This window comes from Sceloporus occidentalis, unplaced genomic scaffold, assembly GCF_023333645.1.
Source record: "Sceloporus occidentalis isolate IW3139 unplaced genomic scaffold, rSceOcc1.0.p SCAF_2, whole genome shotgun sequence".
NCBI classification, from domain to species: domain Eukaryota; kingdom Metazoa; phylum Chordata; class Lepidosauria; order Squamata; family Phrynosomatidae; genus Sceloporus; species Sceloporus occidentalis.
In genome coordinates, this window is record NW_028316982.1 from 126,184,542 (window position 1) to 126,206,948 (window position 22,407).

General features: G+C 43.5%; 1 protein-coding gene across 6 annotated transcripts in view; it reads right to left on the reverse strand.

Annotated features, from left to right (window-relative positions):
* Positions 1-6,722: 6,722 nt before the first annotated feature.
* The window catches only part of CUNH10orf71 (chromosome unknown C10orf71 homolog), a 58,824-nt gene continuing 43,139 nt past the window's right edge, over positions 6,723-22,407 (reverse strand). For all 6 annotated transcript variants that reach the window (XM_089510902.1, XM_089510897.1, XM_089510898.1 and 3 more), the window contains one exon: positions 6,723-15,660. In XM_089510902.1, the coding sequence (XP_089367028.1) occupies positions 11,104-15,480 (4,377 nt within the window). In that variant the 5' untranslated portion in view covers positions 15,481-15,660 and the 3' untranslated portion in view covers positions 6,723-11,103. The remainder of the gene's footprint in view (positions 15,661-22,407) is intronic.

Genomic DNA, 22,407 nt, shown 5'->3' on the forward strand with positions numbered 1-22,407 from the left:
CAAAAGGCTTGGATTGCAATGCGGACAATACAGCGTCCAGGCTCCAAGCTGGCGCTGGTACCAACACCAGGGGGTGTAGGTTAGCACATCCCTTTAGGAAACTCTTAACAAGGGGGTCCCTAAAGAAGGAAAGCTTGCCCTCAAATTGGAAATGGGAGCAAATAGCTGAAAGGTAGCACTTAATGGACGCGAGGCATAGCCCTGCATCCAGAAGCACCACGAGAAACTCCAGCACCACTGGAGTCGTCACCTGGGCAGGAGAGAGGTCTTTCTGTGCAAGGAAGTGACTGAACCTTCTCCATTTACAAGCATAGGACCTTCGGGTGGAAGGTTTCTGGGCAGCCAGAATCACCGTCCTCACCGAATCCAGCAGTGAGGCTAAGGATGGAGTCCCCACGGCACCAGCGGCAGGTTCTCGATGTCCGGGTATAGAATCCGGCCGTCCTGGATCGACAGCAGGTCCGGATGGAAGTCGAGCCGGAGGAAGACTCTCTTGGAGAGATGGAGGAGAGACGCGAACCAGGGCTGCCTCGGCCACCAAGGGGTGATGAGTATTGCATCCGATTGGTCCGTTGTCATCTTGGACACTACCCTGATGATCAGAGGGAAGGGAGGGAAGGCATACAGCATCTCTCCCGACCAGACGAAAGCGAACGCGTCTCCGAGGGATCCCTCAATGCGCGTTCTGGAGCAGAACTGGGGACAGTGGCTGTTGCTGTCGGTCGCGAAGAGGTCGATCTGGGGGGTTCCCCACTGGTCGAAGAGGTCGCTGACCGTCTCCGGGTGAAGTCTCCATTCGTGACACACCGAGGAAGATCTGCTGAGGCGGTCCGCCAACTCGTTTTCCTCTCCTGGCAGGTGAATCGCTTGGAGGAGGACCTGTCTTGGGATGTACCAGTCCCAAATCTGCAGAGTGATGTCGAGCAGAGTCTTGGATTTGGTGCCTCCTTGCTTGTTGATGTAATACATGACCATCGTGTTGTCCGTCCTCAGGAGGACCACCTTGTTGCAGACACTGGACTCGAACGCCTTCGACGCCTTCTCGACCACAAGCATCTCGAGAGTGTTGATGTGGAGATCCCGCTCCTCTGGGGACCACTTGTCCTTTATGACAAGGTCGAGCAGATGGGCACCCCAACCTTCCAGGGAAGCATCTGTTGTCAGGGTCAACTGAGGCTGGGACTGCTCGAAGGGCATACCGACACAGACGTTGTGGGAGTCTAGCCACCATCTCATGGAAGAGGCTACAGGCTTCGGAACCGTGAGCCACCTTGCAGGGGAGTCCTCCATTGGGTTGAAGACTGAGAGGAACCATGATTGAAGAGGATAGAAACGGAGTCTCGCCCACGGTGTCACAGGCACCTGGACGTCTCTGGCCCTCACCCTTCTGTGTGCTAGGCAAAGTCTTACAGAAGCTGTCAGAGCCTGAAAACGGTCCTGAGGGAGATAGGCCATGCATTTTTCGGAGTCGAGGATGGCTCCGATGAACTTGGCCTGCCTGGTCGGAGTGAAGTGGGACTTGCCCTCATTGATGACCAGTCCAAGAGATGCCAAGAGATCCAAAGCGAACAACACCACTTCTTGCAGCTCTCCGTCTGAGTCGGCGGCAAACAGCCAGTCGTCCAAATATGGGAAAACTCTGTAGCCCCTCTGGTGGAGGTAAGCCACTACCAGGGCCATGCACTTCGTGAAGACCCTTGGAGCTGTGGCCAGACCGATGGGAAGAACGTTGTAGTGGTAAGTGGCGGAGCAGACGGCGAAAGTGAGGAATCTTCTGTGGGACTCTCGAATCCCTATATGGAAATAGGCATCCTTCAGGTTGACCGTCGCGAACCAGAGTCCCTGGTGAAGCAGAGGCAGGATACAAGCCAAGGTTACCATCCGAAACCGGCGATATTCAAGAAAATAGTTCAACACCCTTAAGTCTAATATGGGCCTGATACTGCCATCCGCCTTCGGTACCGTGAAATATCTGGAGAAAAATGCTTTAGAGAGCTGGTCAGGCTGCAAGGGCGAAACAAAGTGCGCAAAGTGCGCACTTCGTCAAGAAGGGTGTCCAAGGGAGGGGTGGAAAGGAAAGCTCCAGTTGGGGGGAGCTCTTCGAACTCGAAGGCATAACCCCTACAGACAATGTTCAAAACCCACAAGTCGGTTGTAATGGAGGCCCAGGTGTTGGCAAAAGGCCTCAAGATATCAAGAAAGAGGAGAGGGGATGGGGCGAAGCACGCAGGAGCCCTTCAGGACCTCTTCTTCCCCTGGCGAGACTTTCGGTACCAGGCGGGAAGGTTGCGCAGGCCAGAGGAGGAGGATGACTGGGAGGGGTATCTCTGCCTCTGGGTACCCTGCTGCTGGGGCTGATGGTCCTGATGAAAAGCCCTCTGTGACTAACCTTGGGACTGCCACAGACGCTGCCTCCTCCAGAACGGAGAGATCGAGGATGATGACATGCCATGTTTCTTTGCCGCCACCTTCATCCTGAACTTTCAGTTCAGCCTCTCGTTGGTTTCGGCGTGGAAACGACCCGATCCGTCTAACGGCATGTCCTCTATTGTCGACCTCACATTCACGTTGAGGTCAGACCCCCGGAGCCAAACATGTCGTCGGAGAGCCATCGAGGCAGCCATGGCCCTTCCAGCGCAGTCAGCCACATTCCTGGATGCGGTGATCAACCAATTGCCTATGGAGTGGGTTTCATCCCTGATTTTGACCAACCGCCGGAATGACCGGTGAGATCCCTTCCATGAGTGTCTGGATGTCTGTGGTGCAGTCGTCCATCCCGTTGCGGGAGCCTGATCAGGCCTTGCTCCTGGACGCGTTGTAGTTTATGGCCTTAACGGCCAGGGCTGCAGCAGAGTAAGCTTTCCTGGCGAGGCCATCAATTTTCTTGGCTTCTCAGTCGGCAGGAGAAGTTCCCTGCTTTGGAATAAAGGTTTGCTGGGCCCCTTCCACTATGGCCGAGTTCTGTTTAGGGTGGTCGGCTAGCCAACAGCAGCATGACGGCAAAATCCTGTAGAGGGACTCGATTTTACGCGATGAGCCCACCAAGGAGGCAGGTGCATCCCAGGACCTCTTCACGATGGTCTCGAGAGATGGAAGCAATGGGATGGAGGGCGGTGTCGGGACATGGCCATGGACCCGACGCTCAACTGGGTCCCTAGCTTCGTCCTCAAGGTAGGATAGCTCAATGTCCAGTGCCCTTGCCATCTTGATAATGTGCTTGTTGAAGGAGCGGACATCATCGGTGGGAGAAGACGGCTCAGGATGGTGCATCCACTGCAAGGACCCCTGTCGAGAGGCGTCTTCGTCCGAAGGATCCTATGAGGGAGGCAGGATCTCGAGCTTCGAGTCAGAGTCCAGGAGCAAGGCCTGATCAGGCTCCTGCAACAGGATGGACGGCTGCACCACAGATTGCTGGGCTGCGGGGGGGGGGGGCAGGAGGTTTAGAGACCGACGCTGAAGGTTTGCCTCTGTCAGGAGCCACAGGACGGAGGTTGAGCTTGGCCATGAACTTCTGGAATGCAAGCTCCCTCGGTATCGACATGTAATAGCAGTCCATCTTGGAGTCGTAAAACATATCGGAAGGATCATCCTTGAGGAGCTCTTCTCCAGCAGCATGCAGGACTGGCGAAGGTGACTCGCGACGTGGGAACTGGAAGACCTCGCCACCCGGGTGGACGAATGGAACAGTCGACAGCTGTGGGAAGTCAGGGGTCGGGCTAGCTGCGGTGCCGAGAGGATGGTTCCTCAGTGCGCAACGCTTCTGGAACTGGGGTCTGCCTGGAGGATCCTTTGTCAGGGGAGCGGGGCCTCTTGGAAGCACGATCCCTCTCTGTGGAAGACGATCCCGTCTCCTTCGGGTCCCGGGACGACTTGGACTTCTTTGAGCTATGGCCAGCTGGGGTCTCCGTCGAAGGCCTTGTCTTCTTGGAGGACCGAGGAGTCTCTCCACGGTCCGGGGGGGGGGGGGAAGGATTCTCGGCCAATTCAGATGGGACAGCGACGCCCGAGGGTTGCGACTTGGCTGCCTTGGCCTTCCCGTCGGAGGCGGGCCTTGCTCCCGAGGTCGCGGTACCCCTTGATCCCGAGAATACGGTACCAGAAGGCTTGGAGGCGCCCCGAGATGACTTTGATGCGGACTTCGAAGTGGAAGCTGCCTTGTCTGGGGAATCGGCCTCGTCTCCTCCCTTGGAGCAGGCACCTTCGGATGCCTTCCTTGTAGAAATTGATTTTGGCTCAGAACCCTCAGTCCCCGACGGTTTGTGGGGGCGCTTGGAGGGTTTGTTGTTGGCGCTGGATTTCCAAGAATCACGGGCCACATCAGGGGCGGCGCTAGGCTCGCCCAAATCATGGGCCACGGAAGTCGCTGGGGCAGAGGCCACACTGGAAACACTGGCCCGGGACGAAGATACAGGGACCGAGGCCAAAGCTGTGGGAGCTGATATAGGCCAGGAGCCCCCCTCCTGGATCTTGCCCTGAGCGATGGCAGAAGTCAGCCGGGACTCATGGTTCTTCCTGGCCTGAGATGATAGCAACTTGCACAAGGTGCATGCCCTGGGGTCGTGGTCCTTTCCCAGGCAGAGGAGACATGAGGAATGGGGGTCCTGAACCTTGCCTCCGCACATGTCGCATTTCTTGAAAGGCACCGGAGACATCCTTACCGAAGTCGACAGTTTAAAGGAGAGTCCAAAAATCAACGTCAACAAGCTGAGAGTCCAATGTTACCGAAGGTCAGAAGAGAAAATAGCCAAAAAACGGTCCGAGGTCAAAACAGTGATTCCGAGAGAAGCTAGCAAGAGCGAGTGAAGTTCCCTAGAGCAGCTAAAAAGGCGGAAAAAAGGAACTGGGGAAAGAGCAGGAAGGCAGGAGCCTTATAACGGGTGGGCAGAGTTGTCCAACAAGCACTTCAACACAATTATCACCAACTTCATATGGGATTTAATGTCCCGGGAATATATCAGCATGTCATTGGTATATGCCAGGACCACTTTGAATTATCTAAAACCCCTGGCCCCCAGAATATTCCAAGGAGAAATAACAGAGAAGTGACTGAGAAAAGAAAAAAGAAAAGAAAAAAGAAAACAAAGACATGAAGAAAACAGAGAGGTAGAGTGAATAGAGAAGTGACCGTACTTCCCAGTGGATGGATCACCACATGCACTCTGCAGTAGCGTTGCTTCCGTTTTCTTCGCACTCCCACTTTTGCACTCCACTGCAGCCTGCATCAAGCTGTCTGCATCTAATTTGTCATGGGCAAGATGTGTGGCTGCAGCAGTGTTAGTGTCTGTAGTGCTGTTTCTTCATGCAAGTATTAGTATGAAAGGAGGTATGTTGCTGCATGTAAGAGTTCTACATGTAATATTCAGGTATTTTTAGCTATTGTGTTTACCATTCCTTTTGTTGTTGTTGTGTTCAGTTGTTCTCTCATAAGATCTATCAGGATCAGACATACTTTTTCATTTTTCTTTCTTCAGATGTTTTAACAGTTTATTTCAGAGAAGTGATCTTATTATATTGTGGTGGCAAACATAACTAAATTAGTCTGAACCGGTATCAAATTTGGTGCTTTTTTTTTAAAATTTAAACACCCCATGGCTACACCCACAAAAAAGAAATGACGATGACACTCAGTCAAGTATCTTCACTACAGATTTATTCCATCAGCACAAGACTGCATGATATCTATGTGTTTGATATGTATAACTACATTTTCCAAGAAGAGTATGTGTCCATGTAAGTTGCAGAAGTATTTGGAAACGTCTCATAAAAACAATAAGGATAAACCACTGGAATATTTTTGAGTGTGGAGTGATAAATGTGAAACTAGACCTACACTAAGAAAATGTTTGTTCAGAAATCAATTTTACACGACAAAGGTTGAATTGCAACTTACAAGATATCCGAACAGATAGCCAAGGAAGGAAAACCACACACTATCCTATCCAGAAGGGAGATTCACAGTTATAGGGGAATCTTTGATTTTGCCAGCAGTGTCTGTTGTTATTTCAGCCATCATGAACCAACATGCTCATGAAATTATCAAATCCATCCCTTTCAGCAATTAATCAGTGTCAAGGCATATTGACAAAATGAGAGAGGATGTTGAAAACCAACTAGTTTCACAGTTAAAAGTTCAGAAGTTTGCTCTGCAAATTGATGAATTGTGTTTACCAGATAACACAGCAATACTGGTGGCTTATCTTAGATATTTGCACAATGACAAAGGTAAAAACATGCTATTTGCTCAAAAGCTTAAAACAGATACTAAAAGTGAAATAATTTTTGAAGAAGTAAAGAGGTACTCCAGTGAGAAAGATATCCCTCTTGGGACCATTCTGGCCTGTGCTACTGATGGTGCTGCTTCTATGACAAGTAGATACAGAGGATTTATTGTATATTTGAAAGGTATTGTACCAGAAGTATTCTGTAATCACTGTTTGTTCACCAGCAACACCTGGTTTCAAAAACACTAACAGGATGCTTGCATGACACCCGAAGGGGGAGTGACACCATTGCTCCTCAAACATCTGCCTTTGGGCAGAAACAAGCTGTGGCATTCACCTGTGTCCTTTTAATGCTGATGTGAAAGTATGGGTGGAGTGAAGCTTAGTGGGAGGAGAAAGGAGAGGCCCCAGTTTTTAAATTTTAAATTCAGTTGGAAATTTTAAATTTTAAATTCTACTGGATACCTATAACCTCTCCCAAGTTGGCCATATCTGAACATAGCATAGGTACTACCCTCACTTAACAGCAGTCAGGTACACATAGTATTGTAGCATCCACTTCATACAATCTGACACCTGCTAAACTTAAATTTAGTCTTTGTGAAAAAGTTTTCTTGGCCCTGGTTTGGAATCTCACCCACTCTGAGTTAATCATTGGAGGTGCTAGAGTGATTGTGCAGACCACATACACTCTTCTTAAGTATATCTTCTTGGGAAAAGTTCATAATGACCACATCTCCAATGTACCTATCGCACAATGGATGTTCACCCTTGTTAATTGTAGGGTGAGTTTCAATAAAGAGCAGCAAGAATCTCCTGCCCTCTATGGCCTTATAGTTACTAGGAAACAGCACAAGTGCCCCCTCCCCCATTTCATCATGTTCAGTGGCCAGCAATTTGGGAACCATCCCTAGCAGAAATGCAACTACAAGACCTTGTGTGCTGGTTCTATGACTGATTATCCTTTTATGTGGCTGGTATCCCCAAAACAGCATATGGAGCAGCCCATGTGGAGGCTTCACTCTTCAAGGAATGGTTTACACTTCCTTTATCAAAGTGGCAGAGGTAGAAGCCTTTAGAGACATCGTGGAGCACAAAACCATGACTACTACTTATCAATCTGCATAGACTTGGACTGGACTGCTAAAGCAGCCACAGTTTGGATAGCTGTCTGGTTTACTAATGACTGTAAGACCTCAGATGGGAAGCCCATTGTCCATCTAGATAAATGGCTTAGTATTACCACCATAATACAGGACAGAACTGCTCCCATCTGGATAGTCTATATAAAAGGCCACCAGAAAAATTCTTCCAAAGTTTGCATTTGGTAGAGCTTATGCACTTGCTAAGTAAATAACCCGAAGGAAATAATGCCCCTGAGTTCATGATGTCTGTAAATTGTATCAATGTGAACCCTAAAAAGACCTTCACCACTCATATCTTAAACTTAGCTAACCTCCAGAAGGAGAGTTGCCATGTCCCCATTCTGGCTGGGACATTCACGGGTTTGGGGCATCCCATCCAGTCCAGTTCCACCTCATTCTCCAGCCTCCTTATTCTTCAGGCCTCCTCCTCTGGCCCACTGCCTCTGCCTCAATCAGCAGGAAGTGCAGCTGGACATCCCACCCCTTCCCTGCCTCCCAACCAATCAGGAAGGCTTCTGGCCAGAAAAAGGGGCAAGACCTCCAGCTGCAAAGGTGTTAGAATCCTGGTTGTATTCTATCAGATATATACTTTATATTCTGTTGGTGGGGACGATGGGAGTTGGGGTGCTTTGCTAGGGTAGTTTAGTTAGAGCATGTTGGAGCTGAGCGGTACCAGGTGGGTCTTATCTAGTGGCCTTGGAGATCTTTCTTTCAGAGGCTTGGAATGCAGCTTAGAGCAAAGGGAGTTGGGAGCTGAGGGGGGAGAGAGAGATGGGTGAAGGAGTAACGGTGACAAAGAGGTGGGGATGTTCTTTCGCGCGCTTTTGGCTGGGGGTGGAGTAGACAGGCTTGGGGGTTTTAGCTATTGTTTCTGCTGGGAGGGGTCAGTCTCAGCTAATACGCTGAATGATGTGGTTGCTGATTCTGGAGCTATCAATAAAGTTCTGTTTATTCTACATGAAGCTGACTGGTTGATTGTCTGGGATCCTCATTCTGACAAAAGGCCACTGAGGCTTGTCAGCAGCAGGTTCCTCCTGCGACTACAAGCCCCAGTGACCTTTGCAGCCGGAAGTGCTGCCCCTTCCTTTGGCCGGAAGCCTCCCTGATTGGCTGGGAGGCTGGGAAGGGGCAGGGTGTCCAACCACCCCATCTTGATTTTGTGGAAGACAGTTATGGCAATCCTATCCAGAAGGGAGATTCACAGTTAAAAGAATTAGCCACTGCAGGTAGAGACACAGAGGAAAGGAAAGAATTATCTGGACTGTAAATGACCAGGAGAACCCTCACTGGATTAGCCCCCTAGAGGTCAAAGGAGATATGATTCAGTTTGTCCATGAAAAAGGACACAAAGGAAAGCAAGCAACTTTACAAAGGGTGTAAGAAATGTGTTGATGGCCCAATATGTGTCAGGAAATAGAACAGTGGGTAGAAAACTGCTTCTCCTGTGCCATGCTTAATGCTGACCAATCTGATCCCAAAGCCCCAATCCAACATCAATGTATTGAAGTGCCAGGACATGTATCCAGATTGATTTCCTTGGTCCCTTATCACCCACTCCCTAATGAAATAAGTATTGTTTCACAATGTTTGACCCATTTAGCAAGCAAATTTAATCTTTCCCTTGTAGAATTAATGCTGTAGTCACTGTGGGACACCTTTTGTTTAACAATGTGTGGAATTAACAAAGATGGGAAAGTACAGAAGAACTACATAGTGACATGGGCTCCTACATCACAGTTTTCACCCAGGAACTCTGTAAGGAGTTAGGCATAAAACAGAGGAGTTTATCACACAGCCCCTTGTGATGTGATTGGGGCATGATGAAAGGGAGAGGGATGGGAACAGAATGAGGCAAGGGACACATTTTACCACATGCCAGAATGCCACTGACGCTGCCAGAAGTTCCCATTCCATTCCTGATCCATCCCAGAGGAGGCGATTTTTCAAGAACGCTTCTGAACAGTTCCTGAAAATTGCCTCCTCTGGGACAGAATGGGAATGGAATGGGAACTTCCAGTGGCGGTGGCAGCATTCTGGTGTGCAGTAGAATGCATCCCTTAACCCATTCAGTTCCCATCCTGCTCCCTTTCGTCACGCCTCAGATGTGCGATAAACTGCGGACATTCCACATAGCTTACAGACAAAGTTCAAGACACAAAGAGCGGACCAACTACACTTTAAAGGAAGCACTGCTCAAGGTAGTGCATGTTTCAGAACACAATTGGTACAAAAAACTCCCCTTGATCATCATGGTCCTCAGAGGAATCAAGACAACCCATGATTTTGCCCTACATACTATCATAATGGAACGGGATCCAATACTTCAAACTGTTATTACTTGTTTAACAAAATATTAAAGGCTGACCTCAGACTACTTGTAAAGTCTGACCACACTGTCAAAGTCCAAACGTTTTGCTCTTTTTGTTATTCAGGTGAGTATGTTTAGGATATGGACTCAATGAATGTGTGAAGATAACTAGCTGGCAATGGGACAGTCAGGTGACTTGTAGAGTGGGATAATTTAGGATTACTTTTGTTTCTAGTGCTTGATAAATGGGTGATTTGCATGTACTCTGTAGTGAGTACATTCATGTACTAAACATGAGCTTTTTCTAATTTTTCCCCATCTCTCATAACCATGATGGAAATGTGATAAAAAATACAATTAAAATGTTATAAATTAGACTATAGCCAGGATTATTCAGATTTAGCACATCCCCATTCAAATTATGTCTTGTTTCATATATGTTTTATTGCAAAATTATTTCCAGGCTTTCCTGTAATTTAAATCTCTTTTTAACGTAGTGATATTATGGTGGTAGAAGAAACAGTACCAGTAATTCATAGCTATTAAGAATGTGTAAGCAGAAGACAAAAGAGATCTGAGGATAAGTAACTTTAGAAGGCACAAAACTCCAGAGTTTAGTAATACTGGGCCTTATTGTGAATTCTTTAATATTTTCAATTGTAATTATACTACCATGAAGAATAAAAACCTGCTTTATTAATTTAAAAATGAAATCCAGTAGTGACAAAGATATCACATATTCCAGTGAACTTTTCACTGGATGGACATTGATGGTTAATACCTCAAGGCAGTAGATAAAACTTTAAAAATGAAAATTTACATGGTTCAATGAAAACAAATAAGGAGCACTCATTCACCCACTCATGTAATTTGCAAACCTGAATTTTCTGAGTACAAGCCTGCCATGAGATATGATTTGTGTATGTGAACATTTTTTCCCCTCAGAAAAAAGCTATATTGGGGCTCTTTCCTATCCAGGCCATTATATTTCTGTATTGAATGCCTTATATTTCTGCAATGAACACCCCATCTAAAATTATTTTTTTAAAAAAACCATAAAAGTGACCTCATTCATATATTTGATTTTCATGACCACTTTTTTTCAGTCTGTAGGTGATGAAACCCCTGCAAGAGAAAATCCTGGTATTTTGTTTTCCTCAAGGAGAAATTTGTCACACATTACTTTCCACTATCACACTTTCACCAGGCTGTTTTCCTTAATGTTAATTTGGGGTTCATTTGATAAGAGACAGCAGCTAAGATTTCTTTTGAACATAAATTACACTAAGATCCAGCCAGTGTTATTAGAGAGTGGGTACATGCAGTGTCAGGGCATATTATATATACATGCATGTGCATGTGTGTGCATACACACGCACATACATACACACACAGAGACATATACAGTAATGGTGAACATCTTATACTCTCACAATATACCTTCAACAACAAAATCTTCAATAGCACCCACAGAAATTATGTCAGCATTAGTTGAGTGATGTCCATCTTTTTCAAAGTTACATTGTGACTCATCACCTTCTTGACCATGAGCGTCACAGGGTTGACCACCTGGACACTGGGCTGCTAGTTGCCACTTCAAAGTAGAATTCAAAAGTGTTCCTTGTAAAGATGAAGCTGTTTCAGAAAGCTGTGATGGAGATGCCAAAACTGGAACAGATGAAACTCTGAGAGGGAGAGTGTTGGGGGACAAGATATAAGGAGAACTAGGAATCTCTGAAGTGGGTGTTTGCGACAAGTTCCTTTCTGAAGAAGAGATTGACAGTTGAACATATCTGCCACTTTCTGGGTCATAAAAAGTCTTTAGTTGAATTGGTAAATCTATAATAAAATATTCTCCTGAGTCTGGATCCTGAAGGAGTTTACGCTGGGTTGTAGGTAAAGAAGGTGTGGGATTTAATGGTGTGGTACATAGTCCTACCAGGTTAGAATCTGAGGGAGTCAAAGGAGAACTGGGACATGCTGGAGAGAATGGAGACTGAACAAATGACAATTGTGCAGTATCTCCAGAGTGTAATGTAGGTTTTTCCTGAAGCCTTTTCTGTTGTGTCTCTGTTTTCTTCCTCCTGTTTGCTAGTTTCTTTGCCTTCCGTAATGCCTTTTCTGTTTTTGGTGGTACAGCTGGAGGTTTAGCTGCAGTCTTTGCCATGTGTGCCATTAGCTGCAGTTTTCCATTTGTCACAGGAGAATGGCTAGCATCTTCAGATATATAATTCTGTATAGGATTAAATATTTCCATGATAGGATGATCTTTACTCTCTATTGCTTTGTTTAGCACAGAAGTATTAGTTATTTTTTCAGCTTGTGATACATTGAAGACTGCCATTGTAGTTGTCAATGGACTTGTGAAGGCAGATGACACCACACTGTCTGACCTTGTACTTGGCAGTGTAGAATTTGTCAGGCTAACTGTTGTAGCTGAAATGTCTTCAATAGTATCACTGAGGGCAGGAGATGATGTTGGATTATCAGAAACAACCGGGGATCTTGTCTCTTGGCTGATTATTTTTTTCACACAGAAACTACCTCTGTGTTTAGAAATGAGGTGATTCTTAGAATAATTTGCCTTTTCTCTTGTAGGAGAAGTTTGCTTGTCTTGTGTTAGCTCACCATAAAAAGCAAGATTTGGTTGACTGTCAGGATTAAGCTTCAGTTCCCCAGCTCTGACCTTTTCTTTCACCAATTTTTCACTAGTTTTCAAATCTTTTCCTGATAGCACTGATGTACTATTACCTCTACCACCACCACCACCACCACCATCATATTCCACCAAGGATATGATACTTCCTAGTCCTTCGGTAAGAGTATATTTTGCTGTTGGGTTACTGCTTTCTTCCAGTTGATAATCTACTTTCAATGAGATGACACTTGATTCGTTGGTATTTCCGTCTGTTCCAGCATCCTCTACTTTCTGTTGGCTTCTCATTCTGGAAAAAGACAAGTCCACCTCTTCAGTATTCATTATGGCTTGCATTGGCCCATAATTTTGTTTTTCAATCTCACTATGACTACCAGCAGTGGCATCTTCACAGGAAAAAGACCTGAGCAGGGGCAATTTGACTGCTTTTATCACAGGTGATGATTTGAATGTGTTATCTTTAATCATGAATAAATTGGGCTTGCATGAATTTGATGAAGTTAATGTCAGTGGTTCTTCTGACTTGCCTTCTGATGCAGAATCTATAGTTTTCCATCTGTCTTCTTTCTTCTCCTTCACCACTACTTCTTGTACTGCATTTCCATTTTCACTAAGCTCTTTTTTCCTTTCACATTTCCTATCCATATAACAGTTGTAGTCACTAAGAAGGGAGTCATATAATTTTTCCTTCCTTCCTAACTCTTCTTTTTCTTTATTGTTTGGCTTTTCCTCCACACTCATGTCAAACTTCTTCCTCTGGCTTTCTTGAAGGCATGCTTTCTGAAAGAGCTGCATTAGAGAACAGTTCATCTCATTAGATGGTTGGTCTGTTATGGATATGAAGGATTGCTCAGAAGAGCTGGTGCTCCTTTTCCCTTTCTGTTCATTCCCAGGTAGTGCACATGTTTGACTCTGGTTGTTAATCATATTTTCTTCAGCAGTAATAATTAAATGTGGGGATGCTTGGGGTCCCACATCAGAACTGTGACATATAACAGTTTTTTCATTTTTAGAGTCCTGCAAATAATGATTTTTCAGGTACACATCCTGCTCAGTTGTTACATCTCCAAGGAAACAATTGGATATAGGAGAATATTGTCTTAAACTGTTTTCAGCTGGGTGCAGTGCAGTCCCAGAGACCATCTTAAAGTTTTCTATATCCAATGAAGTATGTTGCCTTAAATTATTCCTATTTGTGTAAATCAGAGAATCTGCCTTTGATCTAGGTGCAGTTGGAATAAGATAATTTCCATTTAAGTTAGTTGTAGTGCTGTTTTCATGGGTATTGTCTGTTTGTTTGGAGATGTGATGATCATTATCACTATTGTCGACTAATTTTTTACTATCTTCTTGTGGCACACTGACTGCTATAACACTTGCTTTTTTGTTATCTTGTTCTTTAGTCCATTTTTTGTTTTCAGTGGCTCTTAGGAGATGAGAGGGACTGTAAGTGCTTTTCACGCGTTTTCGGATATCTTTTAGGTTAAATAATAAACTTGGTGCTTTTGATTTATAATTGTTCTGAGGACAACAAAGAGTTGTTTCGTTGGCTGCTCCAGTGTCAGATATGGGAGGAGTTACTAGTAATAATTGCCTTTCTGCTTCATCTTTCTCTTGAAGTATAACTGGAGTTAAAAGTTTTGAGATGTTGAAAGAAGAACTGGAGGGAACAGACACAGCTATGGGTGAATCAAATCCAGCTGCTTCAGTCAAAAGAGTGAAATCAGGTACCTTTCTATATGGTGAATCCTTCCTTTTGAACATTTGATTTGCAATATCCTGAACCACTTCCATTTCCCCAAAGGCAAGTTTTTGTTTCCTCCAGGGTGGACAAATATTTTCCAGTTCTGGACTACTAGCCTTTTTTGGCAATAAAATAACACGTGGCACCAGCATTTGTTTATCAGTGCCATCGGATGCTGTTACTGGTGGAACAGAGGTCTGAGACAGTGAAATAGGAACCTTGGATAGTGGTACTGTTAAAACATCAGTCTGGGGAGCCAATGGTAGTAGGGAAGGATCTTTGGATGGGAGGGATGTGAGGGATAGTGATATAGGAATCTTGCATACTGGTGGTGATGGTGTAGAACCTTGGGGTAGCAAGATCTGTGAAACAGTGTCTTCACCTTTAGGCAAAGATATCTCGGGTACAGCTACAGAAGAGAGAGAAACTTCAGACTTTTCTGAAAGAGCATCTGAGAAATCTTGTTCTAGAATTCCAGGAACTGTGATGTCAGTTACATTATGTTTAGAAATAGAGGATTCTTCAAAGTATGCAGGATTTCCTTCTTTGGGTATAATTTCAGTAGAGCCACCAATTTTAGACAGTTTTTTGTGATGAGCATTCCACGATTCAAAGGCACTGTTTTCACTGTGGAGAAATCTGCCCTTTCTTGCTGGTTCTTTTGCTTTCTCAGTTCTGCTTTTCACTGTCATTTTAGAGACACAAGAGATTTTAGACTTACAGGCATCTGCCTGAGAAAAATAAAAACTATATGGATCCTGACAGATCAGATCCATTTTGCTGTGTCTCTTGTGCACCTCATGTGTGCCATTTTCATTTGCCACTTCTTGGGATGTGTCAGAAAATTCAGAGAGTTCCTTTTGAATATTAAGAATTGTTTTGCTACCCAAGAAAGTGATATTGTGTCCAAAAATTAATGGACACTTTTTCAAACTATTCTTATTTGGGTGTTTGGTTACAGCTAGTGATGCTTCATTCTCAGCTTTATCAAATGTTTTTATCAAAGAGGACACTTTTGAGGTATGTTTGTAATTGCACAGTCCAGGCACTGATAAACCCAAATTCTTCCTTATGTTTGTAGAAGCCTTTTTATTTTCTTGAGAATCATTGGGAAACTGCTGGAATGTTGATTGCTTCTCAGCTTTTGGCAATTGCTTGTGTGAGAGAGTATTTTCCTTGATAGTGTAGTTCCATGCACCTTGGAAAAATGTGCTAGATAATTGATGGGGGTTGTTGTTTGGCACACCTGGAGCAGATTCCATGTAAGATGTTTCAAGCTCAGCCACACATAGACTTTTGAAGGCTCGATCAGTGAGACTGCAAACTTCTCTATCTGTGTCATCTAGGAGACTCCCAATGCTGGAGGAGTCACTTTGTCCATCTGTCTGTTTCTTATTCTCCTGCATTGTCCATATGGTTCATCAATAATATGATTAAAACAATAACTTTGTATATAAAAGAGGTAAGCAAGTTCTTTTGGTTACCATTTCTTATCGATTTGCAACATCTCTGAATGACTTTCTCCTTTAGAATATGCAGCTTTACATTCATTTGCCTTATGGAAACACAAACTGGGACTTTCTGCTCTGTAAATTGAACATATATAAAATATTATTATGTTATCAGAGAAAACATCTGCAAATTAACCTTTTCTGTTCAATTACCATTGACCCCCAGTTTCATATTATTGTAACATAAAATATAAAATAAGGAAAGAAATATGGGAAAAAAACCCCTTATTTATTAGACTATATAATGAATGGGTAAAGTGAGCCTGTGATCTACATCTATATCCCAAGGCCATTTTGAATCTCTCAAGGAGTTCCTAGTCCCCCATTGGAGGGAAATGTGCTTTATAAAAATAAAAGTGACACATACTTTATTTGACTAGGAAATAAACTGGTGCTCTGATTGTGAGTTCCTGCATGGCAGGGGGTTGGACTGAATGCCCCCTGTCTCTTCCAACTCTATGATTCTATGGAAGTCAACCTGAGGGCTATAAAATAGGCTCAGGGTCTCAAAACAAGTGCTTTTAGTTTAGCTATTTTTAAAAAATTGAAGGTGGGAGAATGCAGATGGGAATGAACCTACAAGGTTCTGCAGGTGGCCAGAATAGTCCCTCACAACCCCTAGCAGCTGCCTACCCTGGGCTACACCATTCAATAACTGGGAATCCTCACAAGTCACTAAGGCCCTTTCCAGATGGGCCTTTTAGTACGTACTGTGTACTTACTAGGGTTGCCCAGGGTCGTCTCTTTCAGACGCCCCCAACCTTAGTACGTACACAGTACGTACAAAATGGTGGCATCCATTCTGCATGGGTACCACCATTAGGATGTCACGGCCGTGCCACCTCCAAACAGAGCGGCACCGGAAGGAGCTCCGAAACAGAGCTCCTTCCTTCATTTGTGTCGCTGGCACAGCCTTTACATGGCTGTGCCAGCGGCACAAAAGAGAAAGGGGCTGAGTGGTCCCTTTCTCTTTTCTCTGCCGCTGTCAGGGTGTCTTAGGGCTTGAAGCCCCAAGGACACCCCTTTCCAGGCTGCAGGAAGAGGCCTTTTGATGCTTCCCGTGGCCTGGAAGAGCGGCGGATCGAGGCCTCAGGGCTGCCGCTGTGGCGGCTGAGGCCCCGATCCGTTGGGGAAAGGGGCAGGTACAGGCTGCCCCAAAGGGGCGGTCTGTAAACCGCCTAAGTTAAGCGATCTGAAATAGAGGCTTTTGGATCTACTGTAGTTGGAGCTAACTATTGGATGTAGGTCTGCTGTTATTTTTTTTAAAAAAAAATCAGATATTTAGGGATTGTAGAAGATCAGATGTTTAGGGAGCAGAGGACAGAATGGGGGAAATTCAGCACAGAATAAGTAAAGAGTTAGTACAGGAATACCTAGTTAATCTAAATGAATATAAGTCTCCAGGACCAGATGAACTACATTCAAGAAGTGTGATGGAGTCACATTCCCCTAAAGGACAAAGTCCACAGTTTGGGAGTACTCCTGGACTCATCCTTACATTTATCATCTCAAGTTGATACGATGGCCAGGAGTGCTTGGTACCAGCTTCGACTGATACTCCAACTGTGTCGTTACCTGGACAAAAAGGACCTTGAAACAGTGGTACATGCACTGATAATCTCTCGCTTAGATTTATGTAATGCGCTCTACATGGGGCTACCTTTTTACCAAGTTCGGAAGCTTCAACTAATCCAAAATGCAGCGGCCAGATTGGTCACTGGAACTTCCAGATCAGACCATATAACACTAGTCTTAAAATCCTTACACTGGCTGCCAATTAGCTTCCGGGTGCAATACAAAGTGTTGGTCATTACCTTTAAAGCCCTTGCATGGCTTGGGCACAAGTTACTTGAGGGAACGCCTCTCCCTACGCAATCTGCCCTGCACCCACAGAACAACTGGGAAGAACCTACTTGACTATCCTAAAGTGAGATTAACAGCTACTTCCCAAAGAGCATATACTGCTGCTGCCCCCATGCTATGGAACAACCTTTTGGAAGAGATCCGCCTCATATCTACCTTAGATGCCTTTAAGAAGGCATTAAAGATGGATCTCTCTATTGAGAGGAGAAACAACTAATGAGGTTGATCAAACATGGGAAAAAGTATTGATATATTTGGAAAATACTTGGGACATACAATAGATATAATATATAAACATTCACATTTATATATTCATATATTACTGGTATTGAGGAAGAAAAGGTGGATCTAAATAAGTTTCAATTAGCAGTATCTAGATTACTCAATTTTTACAAGTTAATATGTTATGTTATAAATGTGAAGAATGCAAGTGGAGGTACAATGAGATGATAGATGAAAGTCAAATGTAAGAGAAACAAAGCAACCAGTATTGAGGAGGGAGGGTAGTTGTGTGAAAGGATGGAAGAAAGAAAGTTTTAGTATGTTGAAGAAGGTGTAAGTGAGGATGGTTAGAGAAGTGGAGATAGGAGTTATTAGAGTAGGATTTGGGAGGAGAGTAATAGGTTAGAAACGAGATCAAGGAAGGTATGAGTTGGTCAAAGAAAGAAGGATGATAGAGTTAAAGAAAGGAGGAATAAAATAGAATAGAATAGAATTGGAAGAAGGGAAAAGAATCGAAGATGTGAAGAATGTAGAGGAATGATATGAAGAGCACCCCTACTGTAGTGGAAGTGGTTGCTCAACTTTACGTTGGTGTATTGTTGAAGATCTGTATGTAAATTTGTAATTTTGTATGGTTGTTTATGTTTGTTTGTGTGTGACAAAGTTTCAATAAAAATTTATAAAAAAAGAAAAGAAAAGAAAAAAGATGGATCTCTTCTGGCAAGCCTACCCCCAGATCTTCTATAAAGAAGAATGGTTCACTTCAGGTCAGAATTGCCATTTACTGATTTTATTGGAGCAGTTTTAGATATTGTATCATTGTATTCTTGTTGTAATCCCGCTTCGATCCATTGGGAGAGGCCAGAAATATAAATAAAAATTGATGATGATGATGATTATGAGAGTATTAAAAGAATTTGCAGATGTAGTATTGGAGCCATTGGCAATAATCTTTGAGAACTCCTGGAGAACAGGAGAAGTCTCAGCAGACTGGAGGAGGGCAAATGTTGTCCCCATCTTCAAAAAGGGGGAAAAAAGGATCCCAACAATTATCATGCAGTTAGTTAATACCAGGAAAGTTTCTAAAGCAGATCTTTAAATAGAGAATCTGTGAACTTCTAGAAGGCAATGCCATAATCACAAAAAGTCCAGTGCGGTGTCCAGAGCTTCGGGGCGGTGGAGGCTACAAAAATGCTACCTAATCATCACCCAAAGTGGCAGCAATGGCAGCAAAGGTAGCAGTGTGACAGCAAGAATAACACTTGTGTAGTGGCGTGCCATCACAATTAAGAGTAAAGACAATAGTGAAATAGCTGCAGACTTTTATTGACTTCCAGTCGGGATGGCAAGACATGGGGGAGTGTGAGGTGACTATCTCACACTCCATTCCGAACACTGCTTAAGTACTGAGACCAATTGGTCTAGGTATGGCTACTCACACAAGCGAAGTATGAGAGTTGGGGGCTCAAAGGAGGCTCACTTAGGCTTCTCCTCTTATTGATTCACCTCCTCTGATGGTGGAGCAATAGAGAGAAGTTGTGAGCCGCAGAGCAGCCAGGTGGTGATTGGGCACATCTTATAGGAACTAACTTTGTCAATGACTTTTTGGAGCTAAGAAAGTCATAGAGAAAAAGAAGCATTGTGTTATACAGGTAAAAAGAGAGACCTAAACTAGAAGACCTTTACTGGAAAAAAAATTAAAAGACAAGACTCAGGAATACTGTAAGGAAATATTAATTGTTGGATAACTACAGGTAAGAGGAAACTATGCTATAAAACAGAAGAGATAGAAAATGCAAACTAGGAACAAAACATTGTCTCAGACTCAAACAATGGCAAATTCCAGAAGAGAATCAATGGACTCAACTAGAACCAGACACAGGTCAGCTCAATTATACTTCAGGAATTGAGGGAGTTTAAGAAAAACTTTAAGAAAGAAATAAGAGACGAACTTAAGGATACGAGGAAATACAACAAGACATGCACAAAGAAATAAGTACAATAGCGGAAAAAGAGATAAAATAAATAAAGAAATTGAAGTTGTCAAAACAGATGTAGATTGAATTGTAATTAAGACAACAAGTTTAGAAAACAAAACAGACATGCTAGTAACAAGATTAAGACAGAATTAACAGAACACTTTACTGGAAGAAACTAGATTTAGGGGAAAATGCATTAAGTTAAGAGGAGTCCCTGAAGCTGTAAATGAAAAACTTTATGAAAAGAGTATTCCAACCTTAGCTAAATATATTAACACAGCAGAGGACTACTTGCACTCACAAATAGAAAAAAATGTTCAGAATAAACTCAAAGATAGCAAGGGAAAGGAAGCTACCTAGAGACATTGCTATATGTTTCATTAATTTAAGAATAAAAGAGGAATTGTTACAACAAAACTACACAAAAAATTAATTATAGAGGATAGCATAATATCTCCCAGCTCAAGTATTAAAGAGAAGACAAGAATATAATTTTTTGACTAATATATTACAAAGGAGGGGCATAAATTATAAATGGGAAAAAACAGAGGGCATTTCCTTAACATATAAACAAAAGAGATAATATCAACACAGTAGGGAAAGCCAGAGATTTTTAATAAAAAAGTGAACGTTGAAGAGAAAACAAGAGAAAGAGGAAATCAACAGAGAACAGATCCCTCAAACGGAAAAGAAGAAAGTTTGAATATAAGAGACCCAACAGAAAAGAGTTACAGTGAATCAGAGGAGGAAATAGAAAATAATTAGTAATATTTTAAAAAGACAAACAAGAAAGGATGTCTATTAAGTTAGGCTCCTGGAATGTGAAGGGACTAAACTCAGAATGGAAAAAGAAACAAAATTTTCATTTTGGGGGGAAAAACGCTTTACACTCTGAGGGAGTTTGTTCCACTGTCGAACAGCCCTTACTGTCAGGAAGTTCCTCCTAAAGTTGAGGTGGAATCTCTTTTCCTGTAGCTTGCATCCATTGCTCCGGGTCCTAGTCTCTGGAGCAGCAGAAAACAAGCTTGCTCCCTCCTCAATATGACATCCCTTCAAATATTTAAACAGGGCTATCATATCACCTCTTAACCTTCTCTTCTCCAGGCTAAACATCCCCAGCTCCCTAAGTCTTTCCTCATAGACCATGGTTTCCAGACCCTTCACCATTTTGGTCGCCCTCCTTTGGACACGCTCCAGTTTCTCAACATCCTTTTTAAATTGTGGTGCCCAGAACTGGACACAATATTCTAGGTGGGGCCTGACCAGAGCAGAATAGAGTGGCACTATTACTTCTCTTGATCTAGACACTAGATCAACGCAGCCTAAAATTGCATTGGCCTTGTTAGTTGCCGCATCGCTCTGTTGACTCATGTTCAATTTGTGGTCTACTTGAATTCCCAGATCCCTTTCATATGTAGTCTCATTCAGCCAGGTGTCACCCATCCTATATCTGTTCATTTCATTTTTCTGCCCTAAGTGCACTTCCTTACATTTCTCTGTGTTGAAATTCATTTTGTTAGCTTTGGTCCAGCTTTCTAATCTATTAAGGTCATTCTGAAGTTTGATCCTGTCCTCAGGAGCTACTCCTCCTAATTTGGTGTCATCTGCAAATTTGGTAAGTATACCCCAAATTCTGTCATCCAAGTCATTGATAAAGATGTTGAACAGCACTGGGCCCAGAACAGAATCCTGTGGGACCCCACTGGTCACTTCTCCCCAGGATGACAAGGAGCCATTATTTAGCACCCTTTGGGTTCAGCTGGTAAACCAGTTACAAATCCATGTAACAGTTACTTTGTCTAGCCCACGTTTCACTAGCTTGTTTGCAAGAATGTCATGGGGAACTTTGTCAAAGGCCTTACTGAAATCAAGATATACTATATCCACAGCATTCCCTTCATCTACCAAGCTGGTAATTTTATATAAAAAAAATTAGATTTGTCTGGCATGAATTCTTTCTCTGAAACCCCTGTTGACTTTTTGTGATTATGGCATTGCTTTCTAGAAGTTCACAGACTCTCTGTTTAATGATCTTCTCTAGAATCTTTCCTGGTATTGATGTCAGACTAACTGGACAATAATTGTTGGGATCCCCTTTTTCCCCCTTTTTGAAGATGGGGACAACGTTTACCCTCGTCCAGTCTGCTGGGACTTCTCCTGTTCTCAAGGAGTTCTCAAAGATAGTTGCCAATAGCTCTGATATTACATTTGCCAGTTCTTTTAATACCCTTGTATGTAGTTCGTCTGTTCCTGGAGATTTATATTCATTTAGATTAACCAGATATTCCTGTACTATCTCTTTACTTATTCTGTGCTGAAATTCCCCTATTCTGTCCTCTGATCCTTTATCCTCCCGTTGAGCACCCTTTGCCTTTTCTAAGAAGACTGAGGCAAAGAAGGTGTTGAGTAATTCTGCCCTTTCTCGGTCCTGTTACCATTTTGCCATCTTCTCCATGCAGTGGCCTTACCATTTCCTTCTTCTTCCTTTTACTGTGGACATATCCAAAAAAGCCCTTTTTGTTGTTCTTAACCTCTCTAGCAAGCCTGAATTCATTCTGTACTTTAGCTTTTTTGACTTTACCCCTGCACGTGCTAGCTATTTGTTTTAATTCCTCTTTGGTGATTTCCCCATTTTTCTTTTTCATATACTTGTTCCCTTTAAAACTAGCTCAGTTGAAAGTTCCTTAGTCATCCATCCTGGTTTCTTGAGACACCTCCCATTTTTCTTCCTCGTTGGAATTATTTTAATTTGTGCCTT